Source organism: Syngnathus typhle, linkage group LG7 (genome assembly GCF_033458585.1).
Source record: "Syngnathus typhle isolate RoL2023-S1 ecotype Sweden linkage group LG7, RoL_Styp_1.0, whole genome shotgun sequence".
NCBI lineage: Eukaryota > Metazoa > Chordata > Actinopteri > Syngnathiformes > Syngnathidae > Syngnathus > Syngnathus typhle.
In genome coordinates, this window is record NC_083744.1 from 18,121,712 (window position 1) to 18,141,770 (window position 20,059).

A 20,059-nucleotide genomic window follows, 5' to 3' on the forward strand; every position below is an offset into this window, starting at 1 on the left:
GGATCCAGGAGACAAGGTGAAACAGACTGCTCTATTTTTACAAAGATTAATCAGGATTTAGGTGCCAGGAGTGCAACCCGCCATAAATAGTCGTCTGAGTGTCGCAAATAACCTCGCTACAGGTCAAGTTGCTATGTTTTGTAACTGGAGTAACGTATCTAATCGCTAACAGAGACATAGCGGCGTCGCATCTACCACGCTAAATGAATGGAAGTATCAGAAGTTGTACAAAGCCCCCTTTTTATTTGAAAACAATCCCGATTATTGTCAGTGCAGTCCAATCCAACTCAAAATCCATGTCCTGTGTTTCCGCGTCGTCCTGACGGAATTTCGTCGTCATCTAAATTGGCCACCTGAAATGACAGCAGCGCTTACTGATGACCAAAAAGAATCAGTTGTTCACGGATTCCAAAGGATCCTCTCTCTACCTTCATACGTAGACGCCAACCCAGAGCAGCAAGAAGAGCACACCGAAGCCCATGAAAAGTGAAGCTACCAGGGAGATGAGCAACTCCTTGTAGACGTCTCTGGTGTATTTGGTGGAAGTCACCTCATAGCTGATAGCAAAGTCAAGGTGCTATCATCCCCTTGCGGTTAACAGTGAAAAGAGTGACATCTGCTGGCAACTATAGCTATTTGAAGATGATGCAGCAGTACAATCACAATGGTTGGATATTCAACGTTCTTTTCAACCTACCGTTTTTTCCCATGTATAATGCGCAAAATTTAACTAATTTATTGTCCTAAAATCTGGGGTGCGCATTATACATGGGTACGATTTTTATTTTATTTTTTATTTTATCCGGATATCATACGGAGGTCGCCATTACAGATGCGCTTTCTTCTCTGCTGTTCACTTAAAACACTCCATAAGAACACAAAGCTCTCGTATCAGACGCTTGCTAGATCACCTGCTCGTTTGCTGTCACAATGTACCCTACACAAATCCGAAACATTTCTTCGCTATTGAGTATGCTAGCGAGTGATACTGACCGGCAGAATAACATCCGGTTGTTCCCAAAGATGCTCTTTTTTCTGAAATAATTTTACGTTTACGGACTTAAGTAGGAGTCAAAATTTGGGTGCGTATTATACATGGGTACAGGCTTTTTTCCAGCATCGACATGCCATTTCTAGGGTGCGTATTATACATGGGGGCGCATTATACATGAGAAAAAACGGTATTTATAAAGCACCTATACAACCTTGTCACCATTGAGATGAAGGACAAGCCTATGTCCCTAATACTGTGACACTGCCCCAGTGTTTAAATCATTCAAACAACACTGATCGACCCAAGTGATTTCAAGCCAGCAATCCACTTTCTTAATCAGAGCAGACTAACCATTCAACCATACCCATAGAAATAATAGCCAACATGACACAGGATACACGAAGAACCAGGCTGTGAAGAACATCCCAATGGCCAACAAGACCACCGTGAGGTGGGGGAACACAGCCGGATTCACCGGGCTGGTATATCTGGTCATCGCCTCGAGTTCCTGCAGCCAAACAACATAGTCATGTTATTGCTTTCATCGTGTATCATTTGACTTTGGCTCCACTGCATTATTTGAATCGAATCGCTGTTTTGACGCGGGAGGGCTAACGCTCATTGCTAATCTCGAAACAAACGACGCATCATCGTCACCATGCGTTGGTGATACAATGCACACGTTACTTTCAGCTAGTAAAAACTCCATTCAAAACGATTTAAAAGCAAAACTATACCATTTCGAAAAAAGCGGGGCTCCTGCCTCTCGAGGTTCAAGATGATAAGGCCACGTACTGCCTCTCTTCCCAACCTTTTCCGGGTTTAGGTGACGTAGACGTGACGTTTCCCTGACAACCTCTGTCCTTGTCGTAGTCTATCAGGATTCACTGTCCTCGGTTTCAGCAATGGATTCGCGTTTTATTCTGGAAAACGGTCCAAACCTCAATACATATGTAATCGTATAGGTTGTTAGCAAACTTAAAATATTCAAACAGTATATGTTGCCGGTAGATTGACCAGAATCTAGAGTCTGTGACGAAACCGATTGTGATCTCGGTTCCTTTAAGACAAAACTATGAGCAAAGTAGGATAACTACTAATTTGCTGCCATCTGGTGGTCCAAAGAAAAAGTCTCCTTGCGCCACAAATCATATCATATTTATTTGCTTTTACAATATTACAGCATCTTCTTGAAATAAAAACCTCTGGAAAAGTGATGACCGTGTGGTCTCAATATTATATGTAATGATATTTAAGTATTCAAGTTAGTGTTACGGTATTTGGACTTCACTTGTAGAAATGGTCGGAATGTTTTCGTAACCATTCCAGTTCTTAATAGCTAAAGTGGAAATATGCTGTCGACAGCAAAAAACAACAACAACTTTAAAAACAATACAATAACACAAAAAAAAAAGAGTATCAATTTTAAACACAATGCTGCCAAACAGTACTACGTGTAATGCAATTCTACTGGACTATCGAAAGCAGATGGACAGAGCAAGAGCAGTTTCATTATGTATATACAGTGTATATGTACACACAGTGTGAAAAGTGCTACAGTGGTTTCATTTACGCTAGCTGGTGCATTATAAATAAGCAAGAGTGCATAAGAAACGGAAAAGAGTTGCTCTGAGTTTTCAACATGGCTGTTTTTCCTGTAAGATATTGAATTGGTCAAAAACCTACATGTGGACAATGAATGTGAAAGACAAAAGCGCAACAGTTGGCCACATCACGAGAATATGTTTAAATCGGAAAACATTACAGGCTACCAAACATATCACACGTATTAAACTTGTTAAAAGATGGTGCAGATATTTGAAACAGTGGATGTTATAGTCGCAACTCCCTCGCAGCTTCACCGACAAAACTGTGGCCATTGAGAGTTTGGAGGGAAAAGCAACTTGGATGCACGTAATTCAGTGTAAAATATTCCAGTGTTTTCTTGAGAAATATTGTCAGTGTTGGACATATATTATTCTCTGGTGTATTTCCAGTTACTAAGCATTCATCCATCCATCCATCCAGTCCTATAATGTGTCATTCTGAGGAAATGACTTGCTTCCTTCAATTTGTGTGCTAATGCATACATGACGGATTCCGACATTTGCCATTAAGAGATACATTTCCTCGTACTTTCCCAAATTGTAGCAAAAGAGGCCAAGGAAGTAGCAGTGTGGACTATTTGAGGTAAAAGGCAGGTTGCAGCCAGACGGAGGGAGCTGAACCATTAAACGCGTCAGTGTATTTCTATTTGGAGGTGTACATCAAGTCAACAAAATGTATACGGTGTCATCCAGTGTATATTGACGACGGCTTTGTGATCGTTCGTTTCACTTCGCAAGTTTCAAGGTGGCATTTCAACACAGTTGCTCTCAAACATTTTCAGACACAAACAGCAAAAAGAGATGTTGATACGAGCCAGACGACAGTGATAGATAGTTTGACATAATTTTCTTTCAAAATAAAATATAAGAATGCACGTTAAAATGCCCATCAACCTCGCAGGTAGATGCAGCTGGCTTATAAGGCCAGGTGGCCAGGCAGGCGTCCTTCACATGCACTTGTTTTCAACGACAATGTGGTAGTCAGAGTAGGAGGACGTTTCACCCTCAGCGCCACAACTCATTCCATCCTGTTCAAAATTTGAACAAAAAAAAAAAATCAATAAAAAGCTTTACTGATAAAGAAATTCTTCATACCAAAACACGCTTTAATAATTGACAGCATTTATGGCAATCCTTTTTTTTCTCCCGTAGTCAAAGGATTTGGTCAATGGGTAACTAGCTTCTCAAAAGAATGGTCGATTCATTCGATTGTCAAGTAAGCATATTTCATCTGATTATTCGATGAATCAATTGTGGAAAATTTGGGGTTGGTGACACCCCTACTTGAGATACAAGCAAAATGGTGACATTCAAGTGCGCTTCAGTTGTGATTTCACTCATGACATTTGATCTCCCCTTGTTTGCTAGCTGTACTCACAGATGAAGAGACCCGAAAATGGTAGGTGATGTCTCGGAAGGACAGCAGAGGCAGTGGCCACAAGTGATGAGTGCCCTTCAAGAAGAACGTCAACAATCAGCCAAGCAAGAAGAAGGAAAGCTAATGTGTTCAATTGATGTGTTTGGATTTCCTGATGGAAAAACTTTACCCGTGTTGTTGTTTTTTGTCCACTGTACAATTCGGTCTCCGTGTGATTTGGACATAGCCGTCCTTTGGTGGCTTGACATTGTTGGACCCACACGCTGTCCGGGGACCTGAAAGCATTCGGTTTCAACGAGATGCCTCCACAGACACGTTACGTGCTTCGAGATTGCGCAACAATATCTCGACTTTGAATGAATGATGTATTGATCTTTATTTCATTCACCTTCTTTGTGTTCACTTTGGACTGCCATTGAATGGGCCATTGTTGCAATGCGTGCTGGTTAACATAATATCGTTTCTTTGTCCGCACCGTGACAATCATCTCCTTTCACTTTGCGGCAGCTGACGACCGACTTTGTTTTAGCATCGGCAGCTTCCCAGCCACATAGTTGCAGTGGGGGGGTTACTGTAGTTCATAGCGCTAGTGCTACAAGGCCTCCCTCCCGCGAGCAATGTGCAAATAAAATCACCGTCCAAGTACAGTTTGGTTGTATTGAACTTTTTAAAGCACTTTTACTCGATCTCGAATATCCGTGTTCATATACTCACATCATGTGCAAAGTGAGTTGCGATAGCGAAGAATTGCTCTTTCCATGGAGGGATATCGTGTAACTGGGGAAGCAGGAAAAAAACAACCTGTAAACAGCGCCGAAAATAAAAAGGTAACTCCTGTAAATAAAAAAAATTCCACACCTGCAACTTTTGGGGGTTTTACAATATTGCGTTGTGATTTCTTGCTCCGTCTCCACGATATGCAGAGCAGTCAGCGAAGGTGTTGATCTTCCTTCTGGCAACATAAGCACAAGGTTGCTGCTTCAAGTGGATTGCAGACAAATAAGATGCTTGACCATGAATTTACCCTTGAAATATACACTGCGCTGTCTTCGTGGCGTTGGCTGCTGTCCACCGGGCAGACGGTTGGCGGCCCCCGCTCCGTCCGAGTCTGCCGACGGAGGAGGCCTTTTGGACTTGGACATGTAGAGCGGAGCAGACGTGTGACTCAGACGGTTTCTGTTGCGTCCATCCTTGTCCATCATTCTGGATTTGGCTTTCTTATTCATGCTGCCTGGTGTGGGAACCAAGGTGTCCGGAGCTACACGTCATAATCGTACAGTTATGCAGTTGTCGAATAATTGGACCGGAAGGACAATAACAAACATAACAGCAATTAACTCTAATAAATATATATTTGAAATGAAATCCTCACTCTCAGATGAGCTGAAGCACATTTGAATCAATCTCATTTAGCTTAATATGGTTTGTCATTATTTTGAGGACCCACGGAGATATTCTTGTATCTAATGTTGTGACTGGTGAGAGTAGCTTACTTACCTGCGGCAGATTGGTTGTTATTTAACATCAGAATGGTCGATGATTGGTCGCTCAAAGATGTGGTTGGACAGCAAGCTGTCGAGGAAAGATTCATGCATAAGCAAAGGAAGCGGGTTTTAAAAGCAAGCACTCCATTCATGTACCTGGTGTCGATGTCGTGGAAAGCGGAACAAATGGACTCTTGAGTGAAGACCCCAGTGCGGCTCTTGACCTGCACCAATCACATTGTATCATGACGGCCATGTCTTTTCAGATAGGGTTATAAAAACCATGTGGATCAAATTTCAAGATGATCCGAAAGTCAAAGACGGAGCGGGAAAAGAGAGGTAGGCGTCGTACCATGAACATGCAGGTGAACAGAAAGTGACAGTGGCAGTGAAGACGGGCATCCAAGAGATGGACAGAGCACAGCAAGCAAAGCTACAGCAGATCACATCCAAAGGCAGATTAGAGAAAGATACGTTCTCACTGCTGAGGTCTGCTTCGGAAACAAACGACATACCCGTCGCCGTCTTTGTTACCGACGTCTCCTCTGTGATGAAGAGTCAGTACATAAAGGATGGACATGGATAGGACACTGTGCAGGAGAAATCAAAGACAGAAATGGTTTTTGGAAGGTTATGACAAATGACGTTCAAAGGCTGCGATGAACTGGAAACCATGTGAACACTGTCTAACCTGAAGGCCATGACAATGACGAGAGCCAGGATGCTCCCCTGCATGAACCTCTGACTGATACAGCCTTGATCTGGAAGTGGGCTCTGCAAAATCAATCCAATCCAATAGTCATAAATAAAGAAATAATTGCAAAGCAGTGTTTGGATCCTAGCAGACCTTGCTCCCAGGTTTGACCGTCTTCTTCTTAAGGGGGCCACTTCCTGTCCTGCTAAAATAGCTTCCCGATTGGCTGCAAGGACGACGACAGGCAAGTGGTAAGATCTCAGGCCGTGCCTGATCAGGCACGTGGCATTGCTTTTGGCCCTCTCACCTGACCGTGCCGCCGCTCACGGTGCTCTTCATACTGTCGAGACGTCGCAGCTTGGCCAGTTTGCGGCTCCAGCGCTCCAACTCGTCGATTCGAGTCTCCAGGTTGTCTGTCAGCTTGCACAGCTCTTTTACCGCGCCCACGTTTTCCATGAAGATGCGATCCTGGGCAGACACGAAATGACAGACAAAGCCACATCAGCATGAAAAAAAAAGGAACTTGAGCTTGCTCCTGGGAATAAATATGAATAAAACAAACCTTGTTGACAACTAAAAGGTTGGGAATAGTTTCCCCATTGGCGCACACAACATCGCCCCCTTCCTTGACTGCCTCGGGTAAAATCTGTTGAACCTCTTGCGCAATCACGCCTGTCGGAGAACATTCGGGTCGAGCATGAGCCCAAGACAAGACGCACATGGGACAGCCACGGAGGTATGAGGTGAAAACTCAAAAGGGATGAAATGAAATGAGTTCCTCCATGTTTGTTACCGGTCTCTGCGGTGCTCTCTATGCCGACGGTGGCGGCAAACTCGGGCTTGTATTGATAATGGACCAGCCTCATCTGAGAAATCCGTTTCAAATTGTCTGTGGTGTCCACCTACACGCACGCACCAAACAACAAGCCAGCACATGCGGATGGAATGAAGACACGGATGAATGGCTCGAGGCAGGCGGGATTGGTGATGACAACGAAAGACAAACATCCTGACCTCTTGTACGTTCTCTTTGGCTCGGATGTCGGACGGATGCACCAGGGAGCCCATGACCTTGACATTACCGTGGACGACAAGAGCCTCGTCGGGCCGGTCGGTGTTGACGCCGACTCTCCCGTGATGGTAGACCGAGTCGGGTAATTGGCCTCGCTGCCACAGCACGTCCGAGTCGCTTTCAAACTGGCCCGGGTTGGACGCCTGCGACATACAGGTGGTGGTAGAGGTGCTGTCGTTGAGTTCTTTTAAACGGGCTCAAATGAAAGGACAAAAGTATTGGGACACGCTTCACTTTCAAGTGTTTTTTAAAAGCATATATCAAATGGTTTTAGACCAACAAAGTACATCTCGATGTTTCCCCACTCTGATCTGGAATTGGCCAACTGTCTGAATACTTTTGTCCACGTAAACTCCGATAACAATATCTTTTGAAAGAATCTCCATTTGGATGGTACGTATCTCAGGCAAGCAAAGGAGAGGCCTAGAAGGAGCGAAACTATCAACGAATGGCACGCAGATGACGCAATGACATTGGCAGCTGATAAGATTGCTGAAGGAGGGAGGCAGACAGACATGGCTGGACGTTACCCTGACGATGATCCTCTCAGACACATGAGCAGCCACAGTGTATGTCTGACTGTGGGACTGAGCGTGCAGGGCCACCACCAGCATAAAGTACCTGCAGGACAAAAGCGAGACTCAATCAACTTCGGTTATCATAAAAGTGCCAATCAATGCTGAGCGAGCGAGCCAGACACACCTCTGGTCTGGATTTGGTTTGCCTTTCTTTCTCATGTTATTCGCTGTGGTCTCGCTGAAGTGGAGCCGGCCGACTGTCACTTTTGTCACTTGCTCTGGGGGCAAGGTGACCCTTGAGGGAGAGAAAGGTCATGAGGAAATGTTACAACAAGAGAAGATGTCCACTTTTTGAGGAGCAGCTTTTCGTTGGGCGTCAACGACATGTCTTTTATTTGGCTAGGACATTTCTGGGATCTTTGATGACCTCAAAATGGAATTTGTTTGAAATCGACATTGGCTACTACAGCCACAAGTCAAACAAACATTGACAGAAGTAACCAGCGCGATTTTCTAAAACAGAAAATCTTGAGGTTTTTCTTTTTGTCTTCATTTGAGCAAAGACTTACAAAACCGGCTTGAAAGGCCTCTTGCTTCGATCCGACTGCGACTGCTCCACGCTGATGGACTGATTCATGGCCTCCACCTTGCAATCCAGCGAAAGAGAAACAACAGGCCAAATAAATACGCAGCTCTTGAGAGGAGGCCATCCATCGCTCCAGTGCCTCACTTTCACTCCGTTGAGTTTGAGATAGAAACAGTCGATGGGCTGAAATCCTTCGCTTGTCTTCACGTACTTGGGATCGCCCAGCATCCCGACGTACACCGTCACCTGGAAGTGATTCTTCTTCTGGCACACAAAAGCATCGTCGGACAAGGAGAAGTTGAAGCCTTTGTCGGCGTCTACTCGGTAGCTTGGCATCGGGCTAAAGACGTAGAAGGGGAAAAAGGGGTCAAAAGAATGGACGGCGGCTTTTCCACGTGCCGAAAGGTCGGCTGAGATCATTTCTTGTCATTACTCTCACTTTCCAGCGTTGCTAAAGTAAATTCTTCCCCCCCCCACTCCTTCCTCTCGCCTTTCTTAATTGAAACCTTGCGCCGGTTCACTCCCCCGCACGGCTCACCTCTGAGGAATTTATAGACCTCTTTGGCCCGGCAATGTCAATTGTGTGCTTGAATGCTCTTTTCCAACAATGCTCACTCCCTTCCATTTTCTCCCTCAAATGAAAATTGGCCAACGTTAAATCCACCCACAGCTCTTTGCAGTTTGCATCGTAAAGCGGCGTCCACTTGTTCTGCTGGTGAGGTTGCCACTTGATGCACTGATAGTTTGGGTCCATGTATCCGTTGTCGGCCTCCTGCATCAAACCTGGAATCAAAGCAGATGATCGGATGAGAAGGCACGAAAAGCACCCGAGTGTCCAAACTTTTCTGTTTTGTTAAAAAGCAAGAGCGGGTGAGGTAGAAGAGGTGAAGAAGAAAGAAAGATGCCTACCTGGTTCTTGTTTGATGATACCTGTGAGGATTTGGGAATTGAGAGTGCTGTTGGGAGAGTCCGAATGCTTCCTCTTTTTTGTCTGATGAACAGGAATTCCACTGGTGGGACAAATGGAAACAAAAAGCATGTGCAATCATTCAATCTGTCCAGTAGAAACAAAAAAAAAAAACCTCAATTGACAATATTAACCTTGCTGCGACCTGACCATAAGCCTCAAGTCAAGTTGAGTCCCAACTGAATTTCAATTGGTGTAAATCGTATAGTAAGTGAACTCACACAATCCATCTTAGTCACAATTTAGCTTGTTTTGTTTTGTTTTTTATCTGCCATGTGGCACTTTGGGATTCCCCCGAATGTAAAGTGCGTTATAAATATAATTTATTATTATTATTATTATTACAACACACACTGGAGTGTTTTTCTTTTCACTGACGAATACACAAAAAAATGCATATGTGTGTTAGCTAAACTCTGGAGCTAACTAAGCTAGCTTACCTGCGTCTGCTAGTGATAGCCGAAGCTAAACATCATCAATATTGTGTCCCTTGTGTCTGAGTTGTAAATCTACCATATAGCTCATGTCTTTTCCCCAATTTCATTCGAAACACAATCAGTTCATTCAAATGTTGCCATCTTTCCAATTGAAACCCTGACGCCATCTTGTTTTGCCGCCATTTCAGAAAAAGTACAAATAAAGCAAGCTAGAGATGAAAAGAAAATTGCAAATGGGTGATTTTGCAAATAAGAGTGCCTTTCTTCATCATGACCATGGTCATCATCACTTACTCCTGCCCCTGCGGATGCTGCAGTAGCTGGTGAAGCATCTGCGTCTGCTGCATGTCTCCACCGGCACTGGTGGCTGGGCCCATGGGATACTGGGATATGATGGGCTCTGGCTTCAAGTACATGTCCCGGTGCATGGCGGCATAGTGGCCGTGAGGCGGGAGGGGCGGCGTGGGAGTCATGTGACACATGTTTTCCGGCGTCATGGTCCTAATCATGTGCGGATCTGAAAGTCGTGGTGGTGGCAATGATTGACTTTTGTTATGTGGAGAGCATATCATCTATTATTATTATGATACATTCCAAAAAAGAATCATCATAAGTGGAAGCAAATGGTGGTCACTCACCATTCACCTGCTGAGGTGAGTACGGCTCTGAGCTTGAGTCTGGCGGGGACTCGGGAAGAGTTCTAAAATAAAACGCAAGATGAATGAATCGCGAAAAAAAAAAAAATCCATTTTCTGAAGTGGCTGTCCAGAATATTGTCTTTTACATAACATTGTGGGAATATTTATTTCGTTGATAATGGCTCATTTCCTCATTCAATTAGGAACAATTTTGCATATTTTAGTCATTTTTTCCGGTCTCATCTGCTTATGACCAAGCCCATCAGTCCATTCCAAAAAAGTGGGCCTTTCACTCACCCAGGGGCGTAGTGAGCTCTGTGCTCGGGTTTGATGTGTGCCTGCTGCTGGTGCTGCTGGTGCTGCTGGTGCTGCTGCTGGTGCTGCTGATGCTGACCCAGGCAGGGGTAGCTGTGCCGCAGGCTCAGAGAAGGACCCGCCGCCGGGTACGGGTTGGGACAGTTGGGGGGCCCGGGGGGAGGCGCTCCCTGGCGGAGGGGAATCGGAGGGCTCACGCCGCACACCAACCCCCCGGAGGTGGACACTCCCGCCTGGGGGGATGAGTAATTAGGTCCCGGGGTGCTGTGGACCTCTGAGAAACAGCTGGGAGACCCAAGGGCAAAAAAAAAAAAAGGGGGGGGGGGGATTAGCTTTATCAGAGAAAACAAATTCCTTTGCAACGACATGAAGTGCATGTGTTGTTTTGACGTTGCCGGGTTGGCGCGTAGTCCCTACTGACATGTCAGTGCTATCGTCCTCCTTGCTGATGTACTCTTCCAGGATACTGGTGTCGATGTTGGCTGTATCCAGACTACTGGTAATATCATGGCCTAGGGTAAAGGGGGGGGGGGGGGGGGGGTCAGAGAGAGGAGATAGAGAGCATGTGGGAATTAACAAGCGGAATCTTTCAACAACTCTGCACACTAATTGCAAGGACTTTGGATCCTTTCCCTCCTTATCGCAACTAACTTGATTAGATGCCATTTGCCTTGTACGGTATTTCAAAAAGGATAAACACAATCTATGATTTGCTTAGTGGGAATGTGCGGCTACTTTGGCTCCAATTTTAGGAGTTAACGTTGCTTGATGCAGAAAGCTGCCCTCCTCAATTACAACAAACAATGAATCTTGTTGCTCCATGACGGCACTCGTGTCTCCTTCGAATAGAGTCGAATAAAAGCCTCCTCCGGGACCGTATATCAATTTTGCTGGTGCCGTGCGTGGCTCAATCAAGCCAATGGTGGCGTGCTGCTTGAGTGCAGGTTCTTTCTTTTTCACCCTTTGAGCGCCAAAGCCTCTCAAATCCTGAACACATGACCTCACTAATAGCCTGATGTACTCAGTTTACACCAAATGGGCGCAAACAAGCAGGCAAAGCATTGCCAGCACAGCAGACTGTGACCACTTGTCCTTAAGCACAGGAAGGTCCCCCCCCCCGCCCTCCTGAATTTTATCGTGTCACATCAATCTTCTGATTGCAATGTCAGGTCCTCTGCAACCTTTAGCAGGTTCACGCTCTCTTGAGTGGACAGAAGCAGATGGTAAATGTCTCCTAATGCGTGCCAGTGCAGCGGGAGAAAAGCAGGATGGTTCCCCCTGAAATAAGATCCAGATGTGCACCCCACCCACAACAGCCGTAAATCTAAACTGGCAGGCCTGATAACGAAATGCTGCAGGGAGAGGGGAGGCTGGCTGGATGGATGGATGGATGGATGGAGGCCAACAAGGAGGACAAACCATAAGTTGGGTAGAATGAATGAAAGTGTGAAGGAAGGAGAACTGCAAAGAGAAGGCAAAGCACGCCACCGTCACCTTTTTTGTCCAAATGATGCCAAAGAAACTACAGTCCAGGGTTCCAGCGCAAGAGCAACACGTCATTGAAAAATGGTCTCCACAAACAAACATTTGTTAAGTTGCCCAAGCTGAGAAAATGATATTAGATTTGATTTATATTGATTGCAATACATCATTTTTAATGTTCCACAACCATGAATAGCTTCCATCTCCTGTCACTCAATCAGTGGAGTTTGCGATGCTGTGTGCAAGTTTACTTGTATTCAGTCCAGCTGTGTACACAACAAACACTGGCGTCATTGTCAGACTCACTTCAATACAGACTGGTCTTTTCAGAGATTGTGGATGAGTGTGTGTGTGTGTGTGTGTGTGTGTGCGTGCGTGCAAGCGAATGTACTCTTGAAGCTGCCCCTAAGGTCGTACAAATTAGATTTCAAGCATATTCCTGTGGAAAAAAAGGAATCACAAAAGTGACTTGATGAGGGCTCAATTCAGTAACTTTGCTTTTGCGTCACTTTATCCGCTTGAAGGTTCAGCCTCAAACAGTTTTGGTCGTATTGCGCGTGATGTCATCATGTGCTGTGGTTATCTCAACACACATGATTAAGATTCTGTCCCACCATCAATGTCGAAACAAAGTCCTCAAAGAACAGATACTTCCAGATATGTGTTTCCAAACGGAAGCAACACCTTTCTTGCTTGCTCTTCCTGCAGGTCCTCCAGCTATTGGAGAGTGGTGGCATCATTTTTGGGACTTCTTTCATTGTATCCAGCGGCCCCTGACTGGTCCTCAAGGACACTGTCTCAACACCAAACCATACTTGTTTTCCTATAAAGCGTAGTCACCTTCCATACGTTTGTTCGAGGATAATAAATCGGTTACCGGGTGAAGGCAAACTCTCAAAACAGAAGAACACAAACCCTGGCAGTTGCATATCGAAAAAGACAAAAAAATTGGAGAAGAACGAAAAGTCAGCCTCACAACTCATACATTTGAAAACACACATTATGGAGGAGCACTAAATCAATCAGAGTACCTGCACGTAGCCAAAGCATGTTGATGTCCTTGAGACGAAAACCCCCTTCAAGAAGAACGAAATCCACTGGGTTTTTCACATGTTTGACTAATGGCGGTGGAAGACGTTCTCCCGCGGACCATCAACCCCAACAAGTGTGTATGTGCGAGGCTGCGCGTGCGTGCACGTCGACGTGGAAGGAAAAAAAAAAAAAGCGTCATTTTGTGCGCGTACGTGCGTGTGAACGGCTTGAGGGGTGTTATAATGAGGATTATTCCTTCCTCAGTCATGAGAAAGGGCTGTACCAGGCTACCACACACAGTCCTCGTCGCTCACAAGCACTGGGCGCACTGCGTGGTGGACCTGGCTCAGGAGATTAGAGGAGTGACAGGGCTGGGAGCGCCACACAAAAGAAAGGCCGCAGAAAAAAAAAAGGGAAAACCAGACGTCGTGGAGAGCGAATGACTGGAGGGAAAGAAAAAAAAAAAGAGGTGACCCTAAGAACTTAACAAACTATTATTTTTCCTCCGGACCTCAGCAAAGGAGGGGATGTTTTCGTCACTGTTAGTTAGCAGGATGACGCAAGAACGAGTAAAGAGATGAGGCAGGGGTCAGGAAACAAACATTACATTTGCAACTCTTTTCGACATCAGATAAGGCAACTGTTTATATTTCCCCCCAAGTTCTCTAAATAATGTATTCATCTTAACAAATCCAGCTCGATCCAAGTAGGAGGTCCATTCCTTTGGGAAAAAAACCCCAAATGTTACTCCAATTATTTTCAATCCACTTGCATTGGGGTCAAGTGGGGGCACAACCAAACAGAAGGTCATTTCTTCATAGACATGTTTAGGAGCTTTAAACTTGAGCAATTGCAAATCTGGAATTGACATACTTCCGATCGAATACACAATGGCAGAGAAAAGTCCCAGATGTGTATTTTTTCCCCATTCCACGTCAACACGAGCCGTGAATAGAATAGATCTTTATTAATAGTCATTGTCACACATTTGAGGATGACTGCTGGTGCTGATGATGAAGGTGAGGCACGACAATAAAAGGTCATCCATGAGCACCTCACGCCTGGCCGCTCTGGAACAATACCTTCATTCCTTTCGGAGCTGTAAATCAAAGAAGTCTGCCGGCTGGCTGGCTGGCTGGCTGGCTGTCCACTATATGGATCCGGCTTTCAAGCAGCATTTTCAAAACGACCTTCTGGAACGATGATTCACTAGCTTGTAGGGAGTACTTCATAGGAATTCTCATACAGCCACATGAGGAATGGATGAGTGGTGGTATACGCGCACTTTGTCCATCAGTTGGCTTCTAGTGCTATCTGCATCGCAAGAAACTTGTTGAGAGAATTTTTTCTCGTCCTCCGCTCGAGCACTTGCCAAGCATTTCATTCAAACATTGGCACATTCATGGTTCTGGGTGTGGATGATGGAAGTGCACATTGCAGATTGTCTTGTTTAACATCTGTGTCAACATATGAGATATTTGTGAGGGTGGTTTTGTTTTTTTCAAATGGAAAATATGTGCCTTGGCTCAATGAAACAAACACTGACTGTTTTATGCCATTTAAAAGAAGCACTTTGGATGTTCTGCTTGTCTGGATGCCTTGTGGCACCATGCTGCCCCTCACAGGTCGCTCTTGGTACGATGACATACTTCTGGGAGTTTGACTTCCTCGCCATGAGAATGCGTTAATAAATCGGTTAAGATGTTGAGAAAAAAAAAAAATCATTACGTGTCGAATCCGCTTAAGCGTGTATGGCAACTGGAGTGACACGTTGCTTTCATCAAGTTGTGCTTGACGTCGTGTTTACACTGTAACTCCCAGCATATGTTTTGGCTCAAAGGAATGTGGATGAAACGTCCATGACACCTCACACAAAACCCAAAGTCAATCAATAGTTCACGTTGACTTGGAGAAGATGGTTACTTGAGATGAATCCACACAGCGGCAATAAATGTCACAAAAGTTTGCGTGTGCATGTGAGCAACTGTTTATTGTCCAAGTGAGTCAGAGATGAGAAGGTCAAGTTAGGGTTGGAGATTTGGTTGGCTTTCTCCCAAAGGCCCATTCTCTCAGCACTGCGAGTCTGCTCTGTCTCACCTCCTCACCCTGTCTGCTCACTGTTACTCTAATGGAGTCTTCTGAGAAGAAACACCCCAGTCTCACCTCATTGTGTTTTAACAACCAGCAGGGCTATGCCAGGAATGCAAGCTGTGCATTAGGGTGATGTATACATATTTCGGTAATCCTATTAAAACATACCTTACCGGCCGGTCGGGCGGGTGAGATCCATCACTGTGATGGCTGGCTGCGTGTGTTCTTGGATAAAAGCCGCAAAAACAAAAATACAAAATCAAAGCCAAATGCCTACCTATGATGAAAAACAACATGGTTTGAATGTAATGGGGCCATTAATGAATTTCCAAACCACCCTGTGAGGCAATCACTTCAATTTATGGTGTGTGTGTGTGTGTGGGGGGGGAGCTCCAGATGAATTAATTGCTGTCATTAATACTCACTAGTACATCCCATTTCATTCATAAATATAACAACAGAATCCATTGAACCCTCGGAATCGCCGCACAAGCCGCAGTCTGCAGTATTCACGCCCACAACGGCGCAAAGCACCCTTTTTAGAAATGTGCCACGCTGCACCAGCTTGCACGAGATTTTGAAAAGTACTCCAACTTAGCCCAGCACGCAACAATAAAGATTTACTAAAAGCCTTTAGTGTTGTTTGACAAAGTTGTGAGCTTCATAGGGATAACTCAGAGCAACATGATTAGAAGCTATGGCTTCATTAGCCTAGCATGACATTCCTGTCCATTATTTGATCTTTATCTTGGAAGGGAACTCTATTGACAAAAGCTCCATGTCTTAGACTCACATTGTTTCATCATTATTTTTGATGATCGCTTGACACCAAAGGCTTGCAAGCTTTATCTTGGAAATAATTAGCAGTCCCTCAAAGGCAACATTTGAAACGGGCTGAAAGCATCAAAAACAAGCACCTCTTTACTTTTCATGGCCAAGTTGACATTTTAGTGCAAGTGAGTGTGGCTCACATAAAGCCAGAGAAAGAACATCTCTCTTACTCCCAAAGCAAGAATGTAAACATGCTAAATTCCTGTCGAAATGGCACCCAATCTCGGACAGTCCAGGGTGGCCCGAGAATAGAAGTCAACACCGTGTGGATACTGTATACGATCACGTTTTTTTCATTGACAAAATCCATAAAAGTCAAGTGTCGATGTGCACTTGACTTCTGGCAAACACTTGACATGGACAATTCGGAGACGTGGGAGTGTTGTGGATCAATCAAACGGACGTGACTGAACGTCAATATCTTGCTTGTGATCTACGTCATTGATTATGACAAAGTGAGTCCGAGTCAATTCTGGGATGAATTCAAATCAATGCAAGCAAAGGGAGCATTTACAAGCACCACTTTATGTCTTTTTTTTTTTTTTTTTGCATAGACTTGTGCAATTATTCAAGCATAACATTGCTCGTGTCTCAAACACTTTTGCCTTTTGCAAAACCCGCCATTTATCTTCTCAACTTGAATCCTTCAAGTGTTCAACGTGATCTGGTAGCCATCACAAGCACTTTTGATGCTGTGACCTTTAACCCTCCAGGTTGCTTGGATTTTGGGGTTGAAAGAAACCAAAAACGGACGAATAAGTGACATGTTTCATTGAGTTTCCATCGAGAACGAAGGTGGCAACACGTGCACGTGGAACTGCCTGAAAAAGACACCTTCAATTGACAATGTCAACTTTTCCAGAGTGCGACGTCTTACCTTCAAAAAATCTCTGTAAAGCTTCAGTTTCGTCTACCACGTCCATCCTAGCGGGCCCCGCATATAAAATCCATTGAAAATCCCCGTTGTTCCGAACGACAGCAATTCGGATGGGGGGGGAAACGTTCACACATGCATCACAAACTCTCTTCTTGGACGGGACGGAAAAATAAAAATAAAAAAATCCAGTCGTGCACGCGAAGAGCGAGCGTCTTTTTCTCTCTCTGTCGTTCAGTTGCCAAAGACGCAAGGTTGTCAAACAAGTTGACACGTGTCACAGCCGGCGGCTCATCATTTGGAAGCATCTCCAACACGCCATCGCAAGCATGTCACCGAATGGAATCGCTCAAATGTTGTGCGTAAAAGCTGCATCCAAAGCGAGTGAGTGAACTTGCTTCCCCGAGCTCCTTCCTGGACAGGATGAGCGCATGGACAAGATCGAGGGGCGTCGGAGGAGGAGAGGACATCAAGCAGGTGAGGGAGGGAGGGAGGGGCTGAGAAAAAAAAACACCCCAAAAAAACGAAATCAAAGTTTAAAATCATTATTTCCACCGTTATCTAACTTACAATAGTCATTCCAAATAATGACTGGTACTTTGTGTCGTCTTGCAACTTTAAGGCTATTATCAATTACAAATAGAATGTATGGCTATGACAAAACTCAAGACAATTATAAAAGCGAAGCAATATATATATATATATATATATATATATATATATATATATATATATATATATATATATATATATATATATATATATATATATATATATATATATATATATATACTAATAATAATACCGTTTTTTTCCATGTATAATGCGCCCCCATGTATAATACGCGCCCTAGAAATGGCATGTCGATGCTGGAAAAAAGCCTGTACCCATGTATAATACGCACCCAAATATTGACTCCTATTTAAGTCCGTAAACGTAAATTTTTTTCAGAAAAAAGATCATCTTTGGGAACAACCGGATGTTATTCTGACGGTCAGTATCACTCGCTAGCATACTCAATAGTGAAGAAATGTTTCGGATTTGTGTAGGGTACATTGTGACAGCAAACGAGCAGGTGATCGAGCAAGCGTCTGGTACGAGAGCATTGTCTTCGTATGGAGCGTGTTTGAAGTGAACAGCAGAGAAGAAAGCGCATCTGTAATGGCGACCTCCGTATGCTATCCGGATAAAATAAAAAATAAAATAAAAATTGTACCCATGTATAATGCGCACCCCAGATTTTAGGACAATAAATTAGTGAAATTTTGCGCATTATACATGGAAAAAACGGTAATATTACATAGGACTTTTTTTTTTATTACATAGCATTTTTTTAAAACATAAAATATAAGGAAACCCTACCTTTACCATTTTATGGCATCCATCCATCCATCCAGAATGGTCATAAAGCATGCAAATATTCCTAATCATAATTAGCTGAGGCCAAAGAAGCCAAATACTAAAACCTTGTACACGTCAACATTGACTTTGATCACTTCTCAAGCTGTTTAAAGCATTGCCACTGCTCCTTGGGAACGCTCTTGCAGTGGAATAATAAATGGTATCCTATAAAACACTTGTAAGTCTTCCAGAACCCAATTCCTTACATCACATCTGGAGGAGGGAACACAACACATGTACTAAACTTGATACTGTCACTACAAGTTATAGTTGACTTGATTGGATTTACTGCACATACGACATGTTTTCCAACCCGAGAAACATAAACCATCATTCCTTGATGTAGTTTGATGATTTAAAACACATCTGCGGGGCCTTACGTCAAGAGGAGTGTTTTGCGTTAGGGCCTCACGAGGAGACGAGGGGAGGGGATGATCCATTTCTCCGACTCTTATCAGCTGCACCCCCGCAACAATGCCACTGTGTGCAGCCCCCGCAGCCTGGACGCCCCCCATTCGCCACATGTGAGATGCTGTTGTGTTGTCTTGTCCTTCCACAGCTGGAGCATCTCCCCCCCCCCCCTTGCCTTTCCTGCATTCAAGGCAAACAAGGGCTCCCTTCTTGCGCCAGCCACACTATGCAGATTGTGTGAGAGGACAAGCGAGACAGAGAGCCAGCTAGATGCTGAGGGGGACAATGAAACAGCTGGCCACGTTAAGGCAGTTCATTTTGCCAATCGCATGGATGCTACGTGTGGCTAGATCGCCACATTTTGCCCCAATGTTTTCATTGTACACAATGAAACTTCTCCTACCAAGTAGCACCTCCAAAAGATTCTGAGCTCGGCTAGTAGCACCATCATGAGCCACTCAATCTCATGTAAAGTGCTTGTCCAACGTGTTAACTGAAGGCAAAATCGATTTTAGAAACACAGCTAAAATGGATATTTCATATTATTATAAGCCCCTGTGGCGTCAAGGTACTTTATAAGAAACACGACAACCAGTATTTCCCTTTCCTCAATGAAGTATAGTACAGTGAGTATATTTACAGTCACTTTACAATAGAGTCAAGTTTAAAATGTCGACATAGTGAAATCTCAGTTGATATAAAAACCTTTTAGAGATTTGAAATGTATTTTACAGAGTCAAAATGAGCCCCGAAACGTCCAACTTGTCATCAAACTCCAATTTTTCTCTTTAATACCAATCAAGGTCAGTCTATATATAACATACATCCTTCTTAGCACAGAAATGGACAATGTGGCCTCCATTTACATCCAATTAGCATCTCATGGTCTGTTCTTTCTCTTTGTGTTCTTTTTTTTTTGAATTATTGATCGGAGCGCTATTCATTCAAGTGATACTGTACACCCAAGTGTAATGCTGCCACTTTCTCGAGGTTTCTCAAGATGCCAGGGCATAATGGATGCAAAGTTTTTATTCAAGGTCATTTTTGTGGTCACGCAGATTCACTCATCTCTTAATCATAAAAAATGGATAAGTACCTGACTAGGAGTGTCTGATAATTGCATGATTTATTTTTTTTTAAAGGTAATTCAGTATATATTTAGAAAGTGGAAAACATTCCTGGAAGGTCTCAGATAGTTCACTTTAATGGAGCGAGACTAACGAAAGGGTTATGTTACTTATTTTCAC

The 20,059-nt window shown here is 44.0% G+C and overlaps 2 protein-coding genes across 2 annotated transcripts; both read right to left on the reverse strand.

The window, feature by feature from the left end:
- Positions 1 to 223: 223 nt before the first annotated feature.
- On the reverse strand, positions 224 to 1,886 carry tmem258 (transmembrane protein 258). The gene is made up of 4 exons (XM_061283871.1): positions 1,732 to 1,886; positions 1,393 to 1,502; positions 429 to 557; positions 224 to 353 (listed from the first exon to the last, which is right to left on the reverse strand). Exons 1-3 carry the CDS (start codon positions 1,732 to 1,734, stop codon positions 431 to 433), a joined length of 240 nt encoding a protein of 79 aa, XP_061139855.1. The 5' UTR covers positions 1,735 to 1,886; the 3' UTR covers positions 224 to 353; positions 429 to 430.
- Positions 1,887 to 2,130: 244 nt separating this feature from the next.
- Positions 2,131 to 17,441, reverse strand: myrf (myelin regulatory factor). The gene is made up of 26 exons (XM_061283869.1): positions 17,004 to 17,441; positions 11,112 to 11,202; positions 10,673 to 10,975; positions 10,376 to 10,437; positions 10,032 to 10,254; positions 9,243 to 9,343; positions 9,002 to 9,116; positions 8,478 to 8,673; positions 8,317 to 8,393; positions 7,932 to 8,042; positions 7,760 to 7,850; positions 7,172 to 7,372; positions 6,951 to 7,059; positions 6,720 to 6,829; positions 6,465 to 6,625; positions 6,311 to 6,383; positions 6,155 to 6,237; positions 5,979 to 6,053; positions 5,620 to 5,687; positions 5,477 to 5,551; positions 5,004 to 5,237; positions 4,838 to 4,931; positions 4,694 to 4,756; positions 4,149 to 4,254; positions 3,980 to 4,054; positions 2,131 to 3,629 (listed from the first exon to the last, which is right to left on the reverse strand). The coding sequence occupies exons 1-26, from the start codon at positions 17,047 to 17,049 to the stop codon at positions 3,549 to 3,551; spliced, it is 3,024 nt and encodes a 1,007-aa protein (XP_061139853.1). The 5' UTR covers positions 17,050 to 17,441; the 3' UTR covers positions 2,131 to 3,548.
- Positions 17,442 to 20,059: the final 2,618 nt, after the last annotated feature.

Bases quoted from the DNA above. Each gene is read 5' to 3' on its own strand.
- tmem258 (XM_061283871.1), bottom strand. The intron at 558-1,392 runs GTATCCTGTGTC...CTTTGCTATCAG, and splicing joins TTCACAGCCTGGTTCTTCGT to CTATGAGGTGACTTCCACCA.
- myrf (XM_061283869.1), bottom strand. From the start codon at position 17,049: ATGGACGTGGTAGACGAAACTGAAGCTTTACAGAGATTTTTTGAAG. The intron at 9,117-9,242 runs GTAGGCATCTTT...CTTTGATTCCAG, and splicing joins TATCATCAAACAAGAACCAG to GTTTGATGCAGGAGGCCGAC. The intron at 5,238-5,476 runs GTAAGTAAGCTA...TATGACGTGTAG, and splicing joins TAACAACCAATCTGCCGCAG to CTCCGGACACCTTGGTTCCC.